The sequence below is a fragment of the Miniopterus schreibersii genome, assembly GCF_964146895.1.
Source record: "Miniopterus schreibersii genome assembly, chromosome: 10".
Classification (NCBI taxonomy): domain Eukaryota; kingdom Metazoa; phylum Chordata; class Mammalia; order Chiroptera; family Miniopteridae; genus Miniopterus; species Miniopterus schreibersii.
Window position 1 is genome coordinate 17,120,833 of NC_138110.1, and position 16,472 is coordinate 17,137,304.

Here is a 16,472-nt window from a genome sequence, read left to right on the forward strand (position 1 = left end):
AGACGAGTCTTTCTCAGAGAGCTACGAAAATGGTCTAAAGATACGATCATTTCACAAATCTGATTACTTTCACAAAATGTTTCTAGTACCTATAATATAGCCGTAGTCAAAATATAATTCACGTGTTGGCTTCCTAACCTAATGCAAGTCACCTAAATGAGTTTCTAACAGAAGGGCAATACACTCTTATTATAGCTGTTCTTTCTCCGCAAGTAGCAATCCAGATTAGAAATAAAAAATGCCTTGGTATAAAGAACGGTGAATAATAATAATACCTTGTAAAGAGTTTTAAAACAAGAAATGCTGCCTGGCTGGAGTGGCTTAGTTAGTTGAGTGCTGTCCAGTGCCCCGAAAGGCCGCCAGCTCTATTCTTCTTCGTCAGGACACTTACCTGGGTTTCGGGTTTGAGCCCCAGTGGGGGAGTGTATGGAAGGCAACCACTCGATGTCCCCCTCTCTTTCTCCCTTCCTCTAAGCATGTCTTCGGGTGAAGATTTTAAAAATAAAATAAAATCTAAAAGAACTCCTTCTTAAGTGTTTAGCAAACTCTGTCACTTTAAAAAAACAAACAAAAACAAAAAATCCTATCAGTCCAGACAGTGAATGTCGAGATGGTCTATGTTTCTCTCAATATGGGGCACGTTATGACTATTTAAAAATCACATAAAACTATGGGAAAAACAAGCCCCTAATGACTTCTCTCACCTTAAGATGAGGCAGGAGCAAAGACTGCGCCTGCGTGAAACAGCATTACTGCCACCGCAGAAGAAGGCTGAGAAAACGGTGTCAAGCATTTATTTGCTTGCAGAGGGAGAGTTGTTTATCTTTAAATTAAAAACACATCAGTACCTTGGCAATGCCTGTTGAAGTAACGTAATGGAGGGAGAGCAACTTGGGAAACAAGACAGCCTTTGTAAATGAACATTTAAGGAAGCTGCATGGTTGTGGTCTTGAATTTGCCCTGAACAATGGCCCTTTCACCAGGCTGTGATCAAGGGGACACACCACGGCCTGCCTCAGCATCTTGTTGTGGGGAAGAAATCGGTTATAATGTGACAGTGCCGTGTACTATAGAATACTTCAACGTGGTAAGTGCTAATTTTATAAAGCATCATTTAGAGTTATTAGAAAATTCCCCTTGCAAAACCCAGTCTTTAAATAAATAATAAATGAGAAAGTTTAGAGAGATGGATAAATTCACTTGACTGCATCCTAATGGATACTGTTCTTTTTTAATTGAGGTATAATTGACATAACATTATATATTTTTTAAATTTATCTTTATTGTTGAAAGCATTACAGATGTCCCCTTCCCCCCCCCCCACTGACCCCCTCTGTCGTGTCCCCCCCCAGGCCTTCACCACACTATTGTCTGTGTCCATAGGTTACGCTTATATGCATATAAGTTCTTTGGTTAATCTCTTCCCACCCCATCCCCTTCCCTCTGAGATTTGTCAGTTTGCTCCATGCTTCTAAGTCTCTGGATCTGTTTTGTTCGTTAGATTCCACATGTAAGTGAGATCATGTGACACTTGTCTTTCTCTGACTGGCTTATTTCACTTAGCATAATGCTCTCCAGGTCCCTCCATGCTGTCTCAAAGGGCAAGAGATGCTTCTTTTTTACAGATATAACTACGTTAGTTTCAGGTGGATGCCATTTTTAATGGATGCAAGTTTCATGTTAATATTCGTAATGTTCCCCACCCATCACACGTTGAACTTCAGCACAGAAATAAGGTTGCTTTTATTACACAAAATAATTGATAAAAATGCATTTTTTTATTTGGAAAGTGTGCAGTAATAATCACTGAATACAGTCTCAACTGTAGTATTCAAACCCAGACACCACAAAATCATTGGATGCAATGATTTCTGAAGTCACTAGAACTTTGGTACAACAAAGTAATGGCCTAACAGTGTCTGTCAGGCACCACAGTCTACTCAGAGGCATATAGGAGAAAAACTCTATGTTTAAAGTTTTAAGTTACATTCGTAGCACTAGACAAAACAGAGATCTGTGTAGATGACAGACGAAACAATCGAACGTGCTTAGCCTAAAAATGAGGACAGTATCACCTAAAGGTAGACCATTGGGATACAGTGAAGCACATCAGTGTTATGTCAGAGCACTGTCCATTTTTGACACATAAAGCAGGGTAACTTATTCTTCTTAAATAATTTCAGATACAGTCAGTATCTTTTACAAGGCTATGGACACAAAAGCCCTATTTGTACGAGAAGGATTTTGACCAAGTCATAATATACTATCTAGAATATAACTGGACTTCTTGAAAGAAATACAAGATGACATACAAAATGAAATAGAACTCATATTTTTTCAGTAATTTGAAATATATTAGTCATTTTCAATAAAATACAATGACCTCAAGTTGACAAGCCATTGGTAGCTTCCAATATATCTACTAAAATCAGTTGTGTCTCTGCTATGACACTTCTTTTCACAATAACTGGTTTAAATTATGACTGTGACTATTTATTAGTTCTTAGTTTGTGATAATAGTGTCTTGCTTATGAAATGGACCATAACTTACAAACCAATTTCTTATATATGTTCGCCATTGAGCCTGACATGAGCCCTGTGAGGCACGCAGGGTTTGTAAGTCCCACATGAGGAGAAACCACTAAGATATTTAATAACATGCATGCGGTCCCCAACTTGTTCCTTCTGGACAAGTCTTCCTCTCAAACAGCATTTGAAAATATAACCTGGAGAGTAGACGATTAAGGGTAAGCATATGTTATTACACATTGTTAGGGTCACTATTTTGACATGCCTTCAGACAAAAAGAACAACAGCCACTGGTTAAATAAGGGACCTATTAGATTAAGGACAGATGTACCAGCTTCTACACAATTTGCTAAAGATCCTTAAAGACTAAGTCAGCTGAGGGATATTAGGCATGACTTCCACAATCTGTGGGAAAGAAAAAGAACCGGAAAACATTTAAATGACTCAATTCAAAGATGATTCATTTGTATTTTTTCATCTTCAAAAGATGACACCCTTTAAAATAATCCCACTTTTTTGGCACTTTTTTATTCTCTCTCTATGACATTAGGAAATCTCTCCAACATAGGCCACTGATAAGAGCTGCACAGAAAAGCATCTTTGTGATGGGACTCAGATTTATGAGAAAATGAAATTCAAATAAATAAAATGTTCCTAAGTTTCCAAAATGTTGATGCTAATAATAAAATATTTTTTAGCTTAAATATTTTTATTAGCTTAGTTCTAAGGATATAATCCTCTACTTGATAGATGAAAATGATGGGTAAATATTTGTCACAAATCTAGTTACAAAAACCCTTTCTGTTACTCTTCTTTTCCTACCTAAAAATCAGCCTTTTAAGGATGAGCTTTCTCCATGCCCTGCCATATTTAAGAACTCCACTTAGACACCTTTTCACTCTTACCTCTCTTTATATATCCTGCTCAACAATGTCACTGTGGTTGGGTCTCCACCCAAGAATTCTAAGGCAATACGTTTATAAAATTCCCTATATATCTAGCAATAACTTTTATCAGTTCTACTTTATGAGACAGGTATTTTTATGGGTTTATAAAGCATTGAGACAACACTCATCTCAGATAATATTCTGCATCTACTTTCCATGGTAAGGGCTCAGCACTCTCCCCAGAAATAAGTTTATATCATCTTGGTCAAAATTCAAGAAAAAAATATAGCTTTTGGTGAATTTTTAGACAACCTTTTCAAATATAGACAGCATCTTGGCATCTTTAAAAAATAATAAAGCTTTCCCTAAAATACTTAAATATTCTTGACTTCTCTTAATGCTTTAAAGCTGGGTAGTAGAGGTTGAAAATCAACTTAAAATCACTTTGGTTACCCTCAGCTCTCAGAAAGTCTCCTTTTAAAGAGTTAATCAGTATCTTAGAAAACAGAAACTTCAATATTATTTCTTTAAAGGTTGAGTTTTAAACTCCAAAGTTTATGGGTGAGGATTTTTCCCTCAAATGTGTTAGTGTGATACACAATGAGGAAATCATATGTGTCCCCCCTTTTTTACTGAGGTGAACAGAGATACAGAGCAGTAAACAATCTTGTTTCACAGACACAAGTCTCCAGGTTATATTCTGTACCTGGTGGTACACTTTATCTATTACACAAAGCATTTCTCTTTCTAACTGCTGCGCTCACTCTATTGGTGAAGATATATATGAGCTTCATCAAATTTGTTGATTTCCAATGGACTCAGTTTACAGTTTAAAGAATATCTGGCCATGTAGTAAATTATTTTTAATACAGTCATGTCCTTCTCTACGGTCAAGCTTCTCTTTCTTAAAAAGGCTGATTAAAACTCTCGCCCAGCTTGTCCGACCTGTACTGATTGGCAGCAGATAGCTTACACTAAAAGCATAAGAAAGACATCCCCTGATACAAAGAATGGTCCATCTGGTTAAAAACAACAGATAAAATACACTTTTTACTTTAGAAAATGCTGGCTTTGAATTTTTTGCAGTGTGATAGCTGATAAATGGAAATGGTAGCAAACTGGCTAGAGTGGGACTAGAAAGAATTTTAAAACTCTTAGGTAGAGACCTACGAGTTGGACTCCCAGCATTTAATATTTTCTCTGCTGATTTGTGACCTGTCACCCTCATCATACCAAGACAAACACTGTGTTCTCTCAACTATTTTTGATACCTTTTTCAAAGGAGTTTTCTTGTTTTACATGGAAAGGTAGCCTTGTACCTAATCAGTTAAGTCTCAAGTAATGCTCACTCCAGGAGAAGTGAGCTAGAAGACCAGGAGATGGCAGTAATGAGCTCCAGATTCCCATAACACCTTTGAACCCTTTGCTGAAGACATCAAAGACCTTTAGCTGTGTTAGTGTCTCTGAGACCTTCCTGGAATATGACATTGTAGGAAATGAACTATGTGGTTAGAGATAAATTTGGTCACAGAGGTATCCGAGGCACTGTGTTAGAGCAATGTAAATATCGAAGCAGAGTAAACACTCCAGAAATGGTTTCTATACCAGAAAGGGATTTTATGTATACTTTAAATATTTTTCCAAAATACAATTTGGTTTACTAGAGAATTTGGGAGATAACTCACCGTGGCTAAAAATACATGTTGCTATGGGTTAAAGGGGCTATGCAATTCTTTAAAGCAGTCTGTATAATTCAGGGCCCCAAATGAATTTGAGGTTGTAAAATAAATAACACAGAATAATTAATTAGGAAATAATAAGAGAAAGAATTTCTATTAGTATTAACACAAAATTTGGGGTCAGATGTCAAACTTGACAGAGAAAATAGTTTTTGATCAAGTTTTTATAAGTAGAATACTATTATAAATTAATTTTCTTGTCTGTTTTAAGTTTTGTCCTTCTTGAGATTATTACCCAACAATTGTTATTTTTGCAGATGTGGTTCTATAATTATGGGCATCATCACCCTCTGCTTCAAGCTGCAGCTATTGAGTGACAGTCTTAAAATAGAGCCCGAATAAATGCTTCTTAAATAACTGACAATGACAGAATTTTGGCATAAGTATATCAATCATTAAACTGGAAAATGAAAAGACATATCCAAAATAGAATACCTTTAGGACTTTATAGAGGCTACACATTCCCTATTGTGGAAATTCAGGGGATATCACAATCTAGATTCAAATAAGAAATTGATATTAACCTCAAAAGTTCCCCAAATTTTGCTATAGCAATTGTTGCATTGTTTCTGTTCATTTTTCTTCCAAAAGAAGCATCTCTCATGTTAGCTAATAGCTTTCCATCCTCATGGCACAGGCACTGAGGTCATGAGGAACATCATGGGGAAGAACAGCACTGGAGGGAATACCCAAGCATGGTCACCCCAGGAGCTGGCATTGCACTGCAGAAGTCAGAGGAACTGGGCAGCAAACGCCACAAACTTCACAAGGGGCTAACCCATCACAGCTTCCAGATTACTCTGATCCCTGGCACATTTCTGGGTCTAGTCCTCACTAGGAGCATTATAGACATTCCCTTGCATCTGTGTTACTAAAACTGATTCCCTACCAGATGGAGGTTGGTAGGCAGAGGTTAAGGGGTGGGGGAGCTGGGTTTAGGGTTTCCAGTGTCTGTAACTTAACAAAATAAAGGTGCACTGAGTTGGAAAAATGAAGTTTAACTAGCAAAATTGTATAGTAAGAGGAACCATTCTGTAGAAAATTCATATACTCATAATAAAAAGAGAAAACTTAAAAAGCAATACCTTTGTTATTGATAAAATTCACTGAAATAGTTAAATAATGGTTTAATAGGAATTGATTATGTTAGTTTAGACACAATGATAAGAATAGGCCAATGGAAAAAGAACTTTTGAGATCATCTTTAGAAAGAAAAGGCAACTTTTCATGAAAAAAACTAAGTGATTAACCAATTTTTGGGGAGATATGATACACTTCCATTCCTGCCCAATCCCCAAATATAGGTAAACTATGAGCATTCTGCGGTAGACAATAAAAACAAGTATAAATATAGTGTAATATGGCATGAATTATCATCAATTTTTATGTAATTAATGATATGAAAATTCAGAGTGACCACAAAATTGATCCATAATTATTCTGAAGTTGTTGGTCTACAAAGTGTCATGCCTGTATCTTTACAATGGATTCAAAACCAGGGGTAGGTGTGGGTTAGAGGGGAGAAAGGTGATTTAGAGTTTCTAGTGCTTTTATAAATTGAAAATAAACCCATGATTAATAGTCACTTTTGGTTTCACATCACCAGCATATTTATCTAAGAGAAATTAAGGTGAAATAGTTTTTCTTGACTGTATTTTTAAAAAGAGATACTTAATAAACAGCAACCTTTAATTTGTTTTGGGACTGTTTATCACTATTTGCTAAGAAAAATGAAATGTGAAGCCAAACACTGAACCGATTTCTAAAATTTTGTTTGAAATGGGAACCTCTGGATCTTCTCTTAATCCCAACTGATAATGTCAACTTCTAATTGGCTTGCGTGAAAGTTGGCTGACTCTTCCAGACATCTGTAACAGATACATTTAATTTCATTTGTCCAAATGCCATGTTCCCATACTTTCATTTTCCTCCCAGGGCATTTCTCTTGTATGTTGTCATTCACAATCTTGTTCTTGTCTATCTGCCACTTATTAAGAATATAAAAATGGCATTATTATATAATTTCCTACATTTTAGCAGAAGTCTGACATTCCTCCTCTCATAACCTCAGTGATAATTTAGTCATTCTAGCATTGCTTATTGGGTGTACAAAGTAATGTCATTGTTAATGATCCATTTAGAATCCTTTATTGTGTACCCATTTTTAACTATGTTTCCCCAATGCAAACCTAAAAGTAGTAATCAGATTCTATATAAGAAGTAAACCCAATCTTTTTTAAAAATCATCTTTCTATGTTCTGCTTTTGGTAGGTAGCCTATCCCTTTCTCCAATGTGACAGGGTAATTTTTGTTCTTGTTTGAAACTCACTGTTATTTCATCCTGTGTAGTCCCTTACACACTTATCTTCTTTGTAAGAAATACAAACTGGGAGTCCATGATGGTTGAGAGCACATTTGGAAATCTTTGATCTTGTTTGAAGGGGCCTCAGAAACAATTGGTCAATTCTTTTGAGTAATGTTGACTATTTTGGTTTCTTAAAACAGACTTTCTGGCAGAAAAAGCAAGACATGCCGTTACGCACGGCCCACTCAACAACAATTCTGTGGTCTGTCGCTGTTTGGGGAAGAAATACTCGGGTGGGGTTCTTGGTGGTGAGTCCCTGCGAGTCTAGCAGCCACACTTCTTCTCTGCTGGCTTCTCCCCACTGAGCTTCCCGGGGTTTCCACCATTGACGGCATCGGGGACTTGCGTCTTCTCTACACACTGCTCCATCCGCTTCATGATTAAGTCCAGAAGAGTCTCCACGGCCTTCTCCACGTTCTGGCCAGTCGCCGCACTCGTTTCAAAATACGGGATGCTGGTGTGGAAGAGATGGCAAACATGTTTGAGAGGAGGGATCAGAGGAGACGCACTAGTGGGTCACACATGTAAAAGCGCGGCCGACAGGGGCGGCACCATCAGCACGGCCTGGCTGGCGTGGCTGGAAAGCACCCTTGTTTTTTCTCAGAGTATAACCAGTACTGTGGGCAAGAAAACTGATACAGGAGGTACTCAGGAACTTGAAGTCGAGGCACTATAGCAATGTTTTAAATGTTTAGAGGCTAAAAATGCCTAAACTGACGATCAACATTATTTCCCTTGCAATCAATTATCTAGAAGTCTGATTTAGAAATTAAGCTGGCACTGAGAAGGATAGTCATGTGAATACAGACTATGCTTATTTGGAAGCAAAAGTTTCAGGAATATGTGTACATTTTTAATGCTCTCAAGGAGAATCCAAAACGTTGGCAGATGTGATGAAACTGCTTTACATTTAAGATATAATGACAAAGTCTGATTTGGAAGTCAATTTATAACTGCATGGAGTGTTTTTAAATTTTTAATCTACCATTTAAACTCACCTCGGATAAAGATGGCAATATTATGTCCACGTCAGGTATTGCCTTTAGAAGTTTGCAGCTATTAATTGAGAAGCAGTCATGCTGTGTTGAAGGACATGAGTTCTGATCTCAGACAGCCTGGGCTGAATTCAAGCTCTGCTGCTTACCAGCTGTATGGCCTCCCCTCAGTTATTAATCTCTCTGTGCCTCAATTCTTCATATTTAAATGAGATAACTCTAGACCTTCTACATATGATTATGAGGAGTTAAATGAGTTAAAGTCTAGGAACAGTTGCTAGGACATAATAAGTATTCAGTAAATGTTAGCTGCTGTTATTACTAATTGATTTAAAATATCACATACATTCCTCTGGAAGACCTTTTTAATTCATGTGCCATTCTTGACTCCAGGGGATTCCTTGTAGCATCAACCTTGTGTCCCTGCCCCATTACTACGCACCGGTGTGCAAGGTCAGATGGCATCGCCATGTAACGGACTTACCCGTATTTATCGGCCAGGTCCCGGCCTTGCCGTTCGTTGACTTCCCTTTGGTCTGGCAGGTCTGCCTTGTTGCCAATCAATACTATATCTGGATTTTCACAGTAAGCATTTGCTTGCAGTTGGCCTTAGAAAGAAAGCAGATGGAACCAGCAAGCTAGTTACAAACAAGTGATGTCAAATGACTGCTCATATCAGATTCCTAATCTAATTGTTCATCTCCAGCTTTTTATATTTTACTTGCCAAGTTACTAAATGCCTCTCAGCCACAGTTTCCTCATCTGTAAAATGCAGATAATGCCTCACAGACTGCATGTTGTGGAGATTAATAACAATTTACGGGAAGTGCCTGTATGAACACCTATTTGTGCTCGTCTCCATCTGGGAAAGTGCCCTCCGAGATGGACATACTGCTTCTTGTCACTAGTTAGTTCCTCAGACATACATGGACATCATAGGACATGATAGCAAATGCGTAAGTTTGCTCTTTCCTTTAGGAGCCTGCTATGTTTCCATCCCCTGGAGGGCCAAGGTGATGATCTATAAAAGCAGAACATTTTGAACCACCACAAATTCATTTAAAAACAATTTTAAGACAGGAAAGTTGGTTTTCTCCTTCTGCCAGGAAACACTGAGACAGAGGGGAAGAGGGAGGGGGAAGGGGAGAGAGGGGAAGAGGAGAAGGGGAGGGGGGAGGGACAGAGGAAGGGGGAGGGGAGAGGGAGGGGGAGGGGAGGAGGGGGGGGAAGTGAGGGGGAGAGCAAGGAAATGATAAAAAACCTGTCAACCTGTGTTTTCGAGGTTATAGGAATTACTCTAATGTTACTTCAAGGCATGGTGCATGCAATTTTGCCAAGGAAAAAGACAAAGCTTCTCTATAACATTGATTACTTGGGTGTTAGCAATTAAAGTGTTATTAAGACATACTAATTAATTGTCTTAAATCCCAACAGTATCCTTCTGAAAATTTTTTTAAAACAAGGGGGAATCTCATCTACCTTGATAAAAGATGAAGAAATCATCTTATGAAAGTATGTACCTAATAATCTTATGTCTTTATCTCCTCAGAATCTAACATTTAAATAAGGAAATATGATAAAAGGAAATAGAGACAGATCCTAAGATGAACACTCATTTGGAGAAGCTTTCCCCATGGTAGCAACTATGCTATTGAACTCACATTTAAAGCAGTTATATATATTATTAGTTATAAATAACATAATAAGAAACATATATATATAAATGCAAATAAAATATTCTCTCCAGTTCTATGTCAATTAAAAAAATAAAAATAAAATGCTACTCTTCTGTGCTCACATATATTAATCTGGCTTTAATAACTGATTAGGGAACTTTTAACTTCATATTATATCTAAATTGTACAGATATTTCCATACAAAGCTTCCTCACATTTGACTATTTTAGGGGGGGGGGACAAGAAGGAAAATGTCACTGTGAGCTGCTTGACCGACACACTGCACCTCATCTTCATGTGGCTGGTCTGCTCTGGAGACATTTCTCACCTAACTCACCCAGTAGTTAATGAACCCATTACTTCACCCGAGTGCAAGCGAACACGTTTTAGGTGTCAGTGCACCCTCTCAGAAAGCACAGCTCTTTTCCTCTGTGTCTTCTCTGGGTTAGAGTTAGTAGATGTGGAAGCTCACATAGTTCCAAGAAGTCCTTTAAGATGAACTGGACAAGTGGAATTAATGAGGTCTTTAAAAACAAAGACCTCAAATGCAGATGGATATGAAGCCACGTGGGCTTCTTCTCAGAGTGTCAAAGGAAAATACAATTCTAGGCCACCTTACGGGGTGCACATAAAGGCCACCACTTTGAAGATGGCACAGGGAACACTAAACGCGTGACCTCCAAAGGTTAATCTTTCTTTCACTGAGGCAAACAAACAGAGCTCTTGGGTCCCAAAGTGGCCAACGCAGGTTACTTGGTCCCACTTACTCATCCAGTTTCTGACATTTAAGAAGCTCTGTTGACTGGTGAGGTCGAACATTAATAAGAAACCCATGGCATCTCTGAAAAATGCGGTTGTGAGGCTCCGGAATCTGCCAAGAAAGCACAGTGGGTAGATCTGAAAGTTAGTCCACGTACCTATAATGGTGACAATACAAACAACACTATCTCCCTTTCAAATACGAAATCTCGATGGCATCCCTAATGGGTCACCCCACAGAAGAGGAGATTACTCAGAAAGGCTGCTCAAGGGGTTCTTCCTGAGACCACGTGCTGGCTGCATGTGGCCCCGCACTCACGCACAAGGAATCTGTGCCCGTCGATGGCGCGCCTGCCTGCACGGCCCCTCGGACTTGTTGCTCACGGGCCTCCCGCGGTCCACGATGAAAAGGGAAGCCACTTTAGAACATTGGGACTTTAACTTCTAATTTTCAGTTGTTCTTGTCTGCGCCCAGAAGAAAGTTTGGCACATGGCAGCCTGAAAACGACTGCTCACGATTACGTGCAGAAAACCACAGCTTGTCAGCAGCTGGAACGAGGGTTCTTTTGTAGGAAAAACAGTGTTGGTGAGAAAACTCTTTTGTAAGCACTCTTTGGAGTTCAAGAGTGGCCTCCACGTGTCGTGAGGAAGAGGGGAGACGGTGAAGACAGAAGGAAGGGGAAGGTCCGAGAGGCTCAGTGGCTGGGGAGGGAGTGAGAGCACTGATCTCCAGTGAGGACCCTGGAGACTGCGTCTGGCCCGGGCCCTGTCCTGGCCTGTCCTCCCCCCCCCCCCAGCCTCAGTGAACAGGACCATGTGCCGAGGCCCACTCCCATGTCAGGAACGGGCCAAGCCGACACCACGCACGCAGACCAGGGAGGCTGGGTTAAGCCGACAGAGAGGTGCCTTTTTAGAAAGGCACATGATTCTGAAATGAAGACGACCAGCACTTCCTATCCTAAATGCCCTAACTTGGGGCGCCCTATTGCAGCTTATTTGTAGATTCTTCGGTTTCAAAGTTCTATTCTCGACCCCGTCTTACTCTACACATGTTCACTGGGTAATCTCATCCACTTCCTGGCTCAATTATCACCAATACCTTGAACCCCAATTTACAGATCTGGATCTTTCCTGCCTTCACACTGTGCCCAACTGCTTGTTGGGTATTTCCACTTGGAGGGAACTAATATACCTCCGGCTTCCCTTGTCTAAAACCAACCTGGCATTTCCTCCTGATTCCCTTTTCTGTCAACGGTACCCCCATCCTCCTGGTTGCCACAGCCTCTTTCTCCGTCACCTGCTGTGTTCAGTCAACAAATGTGTCGCCTTCTCTCTTCTGTCCATGTTCCCTGCCACTAGTCAAGCTTCGAGCCCATTATCTTTCACCTGGGTACCTTCAACGGCCTTCTCAATAGGCTTCCTGTCTCCAGTTTTGTTTGGGACCCTTCCTTTCCCTAGTTTCTTCCCTCTGATTACATAAATCCTCTGCTGAAAACACTTTCATGATGATGCACTGCTCTTAAGATAATGACTGAGCTCTCTAATAAGCTGTCCAGGCTCTGCGTGCGGTGCCCCTTGCTCACCTAGCCAGATTCATCTCTGGACTACCCACAGGCATGCTGAGCTTTTCGTTCTTAGAAAGTTCACTCTCTCCCCTGGGCTTTCACACACGCTGTTCTTTCTGTGGGTAACATTTCCTTAGCACTTCCTTCACCTCCTACCCCTTAAGCCTGAAAAAGACTCACTCATACATTGTGCATGAGTATGTATATATATATATACACACAACAACATCAGAGAAAATGCCACTGCCCCAAGCAGTCTTCCCAACACCCACATCTGGATTATGGGCTCCTTCTGGTACACCTGCCTATTACCCTTTGTTTTCCTGTCACTGTCCTAAGGCTATACTGCAACTGTTTGTTATTTGGCCATATTGCACCCTAGACTGTAAACTCCAAGAGCAATAAGCTGTGTTTCTAACTTTCTGTGCATTACATTTTCATGGTCCTGACCATAGTATTTGCTCACTAAATGTATGTCAAATTAAGAGAAAAAAATCAAGAGAATAGCAAAGAATATAAAATTAGTAAAGACTTAAATGACTTCAATAAACAACAATGCTTTTAATAAAAAAGCATGGAAAAGAAATATTTTAATGACTATTTCCAAATTAGGATATTTTTCATGAGACATAATCATGATTATGAAATACCAAAAATTGTACTTGGTTTTTTCTTCTGGATTTGTTCCTACCAATCACTGGAAACTCAGAGATTATAGTTCTTTTATTGAATGGATCCCTCTCTTTGGGGACTAGCTGTGCTCATAAAATTGTCTCTTACTCAACCACAATAGTGTGGTTAACTCAACCACAACAGCCTGCTCTCTCCTCTCTCCATGAGCGCGCGCGCGCGTGTGTGTGTGTTTTATTTGAGTATAAGACTGTGTCCTATTCCCATCTCACTGCCCACAGACCATGACAAAGTTACTTAAAAACTCGCTTGTTGTACGGATCTGACTACGGCAAATACGTTTGCATCCACAGCAACGTGGATAGAATACTCTTAATCTGCACATGGCTCATCCCCTGGGCCATTCTTTCCCGGTCCCCTTGTTCTTTTCCGTTCTTTCCAGGACTTATTCCAGAGGGAAGGTAACTGATTTTCAGCTTCACCCACCAACCTCATTCTGTCCGCAGGGTGGAGAAACCTAGGAACCCATAAAAGCCAAACCAAACCCCAAACCCCACCAGACCCCAGGGTCACATTATTGCTTTTCTCCCTCCCTGGGGGCGAAGGCTGTGCCCTGTGTTCTTGAGGCTTACCTAAGGGGTACTGTTCCCCCCCCTTTCATCATATCACTTTCATCGATAACCGCTATCTAATGTGGGTTACGCTGCCAGGCGTCCTCGCACAGCGTTGAGGTGTGGCGTCGCTCGATTGTTGCTTAGCTACACCTTGTATTTACAGAATGCAGGATTCTCAAGGGATGAATAACCCCATTGTTAGCAAGACTGGCCCTTGCCCTTCCCACTTCCCTCAGGAGCAGCTGTCCTCGGGGGGCAGATGAGAGAAGCCTGCCATCACGCTAGGCTGACACATCGTGTGCGAAGACATATGGGAACCACATTTTCTCATATTACTCCTTCAAAGAGGAATCAAATTGGTCTACAAAACACACATCTTTGTGACAACCAAACTGACATATGAACAGAGAGTCTTGTGAGGAATGGCTCCAGCAGTACCAGCAGTGTTGAAGGGTGTGTGCAAATGGAATTCACAGTCAAAAAAGCTAACAGAGAGGGCCCGGCACCTCCCCTGGCGTTTACACTCACTGAAGGCGAGAACATTTGGACGCATTTCAAGCACCGCAGTGTTTACAAGCATCAACATTCTAAGACACGCGGTGCAGAATCTGGAGGTATGTGCCTTCTAAATATCTTATCTTGACAATCTATTGCCAATTTTTATTTATTCTGATACCGAAGAGCTTCACTAGCTTGGGGTCTTTAGCATTTTTGAAATCTTGCATCTCAAAGAAAGATCTTGTCATCAAATAATGGAATAGCACCTCCAGCTCCAGGCAAGCAACACTACTGTCTACCGAGTGGCTCTTATCTTGGACACTGTACCAGAGGTGACACTGAACAACCAGGCATAGCCTCTGCCCTTAGAAATCTGACAGTTCTGTTGGGGTGACAAGGCTACAAGTGAATCAAGAACAGGCAGACACAAAATTTGTTTTATCACAAGGTGGTAAAGAATTAATTGACTTCAGGGAAGGAAGAGGCAGCTTATTTCAGCTGGGTTTTCAGAAAGGCCCCAGAAGGGGGGATATGAGCCAGGCCTGGTGAAAGGACAGGACCAGGGAAGGTGGGAAGGGAATAAAACATCCCAGCTAGAGGACAATGCTGTGTCCAAGGTCTCAGAGAACAAAGCTAGTCAATGGCACAGGACACAGAGGCTCTGCTGAAGAACAGAGAGAAATGAGGGAGATCTAAACACACTTTCCTTCAACTCCCTCTTCCAGCAGCGCTTGTAACAGTGTTAATTTCCCACCTTAATTCAATTAAATTCTGGAGAAGCTTTCCCCCCCTGCATTATAAAGTAGCACAATGACAACATATAGCAAGAATCTTCATAGAGATTTTTGAAAATCTAATTTTTGAAATTTGAACCAAACCCACAATGATAGTTTATGGTTAATTAACTGCAAATAATTTCTTTTTAATTCTCAATACAAATGTTTATCTTAAAACCTGGGGAAGAGTTGCATATAATGTGGTTAATAGTTTTTTTCCTGTATACCCAAAATCAATACAAAATAATACTGAAAGTAGACTATAACTAAAAAAAGTAAATAAATAAAAAATAAAATAAAATGACTTTTTTCTGAGCTATTTGTAGCTAGAAACAAAGTAATTTACTGTACCGCTCTTGTCCTGCAGTGTCCCAAAGCTGAAGGTGCACCTTAAACGCTTTCCCTGCTGATCCATTTGGCCCCTGTGTATTATAAACCTGAAAGATATGATTTTCATCAGCTTATACTGCTTTGGATTTTGTCAACATTCAAATTCTCTGGGTTCACTCAGCATGTTTTTTCTCAATTACTATAATCAAAGTTCATAGTGCAGGATAAATATTTGCTCTGTTTTTTTCCAGCAGTATCGCATACACTCTCACTTTTAAATGTCAAGTACAAGTATGATTTTCAACACAATTTAGGCATACTGCAAACTTAAATTAGACTCCTTCTGGCATTTCCTCACGGAGGCAGCACACATTAGATTTAGGACCCAAGTTCTAGGTTCAAAAATCAACTCTTCATTTAACCTCTCTGACTCTTATTTTATCACCTGAAAATTGAGACCCATAATCTCTCCCTACTTTACAGAGTTACTGAAAACTTAAAGGACATAACAAATGTGAAGGCATTTTTTTAAACAGTAAAATGATTTACAAACACCTGAATATCTTTTACTGTGCGTTGGACTTTCAAAACAACTTAGCCATGACATATGCACAGAATTTCTCAATAAGGTTGCACAGGATATTCCATCTTTTATTAGCTAATTCTCCCAAGGCTTTTTTAGAAAAGTTCAAGTTTTTAAAATTATGGTCTTTTGACTTCTTATTAAGTAAAACAATTTTAATATTCCTCCAGCTCCCTTAAGTATGGCTCAGTGAAAATGTTTTAAAGGGAAAACTACAAGGACTTATACCTAGACCATTGAGGGCCTCAAGGAGGGAAGAAGGTGAAGGAAAACCCTGTGTGGGTTGGAAGCAAGTTTGCTTAGACTACACTGTGGAGGGTCGACTGTCAGATAAGGTGCAGGACATCATATGAAACCATGATTTAACTTCTCAACCATCATTTCCTTTGTTGTTCTTTGCTCAATTTGAGAGAAATGAATAGATCTGTGACATCAACTGGGAGCCTCAGCCATGTTGGCAATCGAGGATACCTTGGGTGGCAGTAAATCTGGCGGGGCTTATGTGCCTATGCTACACGTCTCACAT

The 16,472-nt window shown here is 39.9% G+C and overlaps 1 protein-coding gene across 3 annotated transcripts in view; it reads right to left on the reverse strand.

Annotated features, from left to right (window-relative positions):
• Nucleotides 1–1,756: 1,756 nt before the first annotated feature.
• The window catches only part of RAB27B (RAB27B, member RAS oncogene family), a 123,195-nt gene continuing 108,479 nt past the window's right edge, over nucleotides 1,757–16,472 (reverse strand). For all 3 annotated transcript variants that reach the window (XM_081150157.1, XM_081150156.1, XM_081150158.1), the window contains 4 exons: nucleotides 15,385–15,470; nucleotides 10,959–11,062; nucleotides 9,000–9,123; nucleotides 1,757–7,974 (listed from right to left, as the gene is read on the reverse strand). In XM_081150157.1, coding sequence (XP_081006283.1) covers nucleotides 7,785–7,974; nucleotides 9,000–9,123; nucleotides 10,959–11,062; nucleotides 15,385–15,470 — 504 coding nt within the window. In that variant the 3' untranslated portion in view covers nucleotides 1,757–7,784. The remainder of the gene's footprint in view (nucleotides 7,975–8,999; nucleotides 9,124–10,958; nucleotides 11,063–15,384; nucleotides 15,471–16,472) is intronic.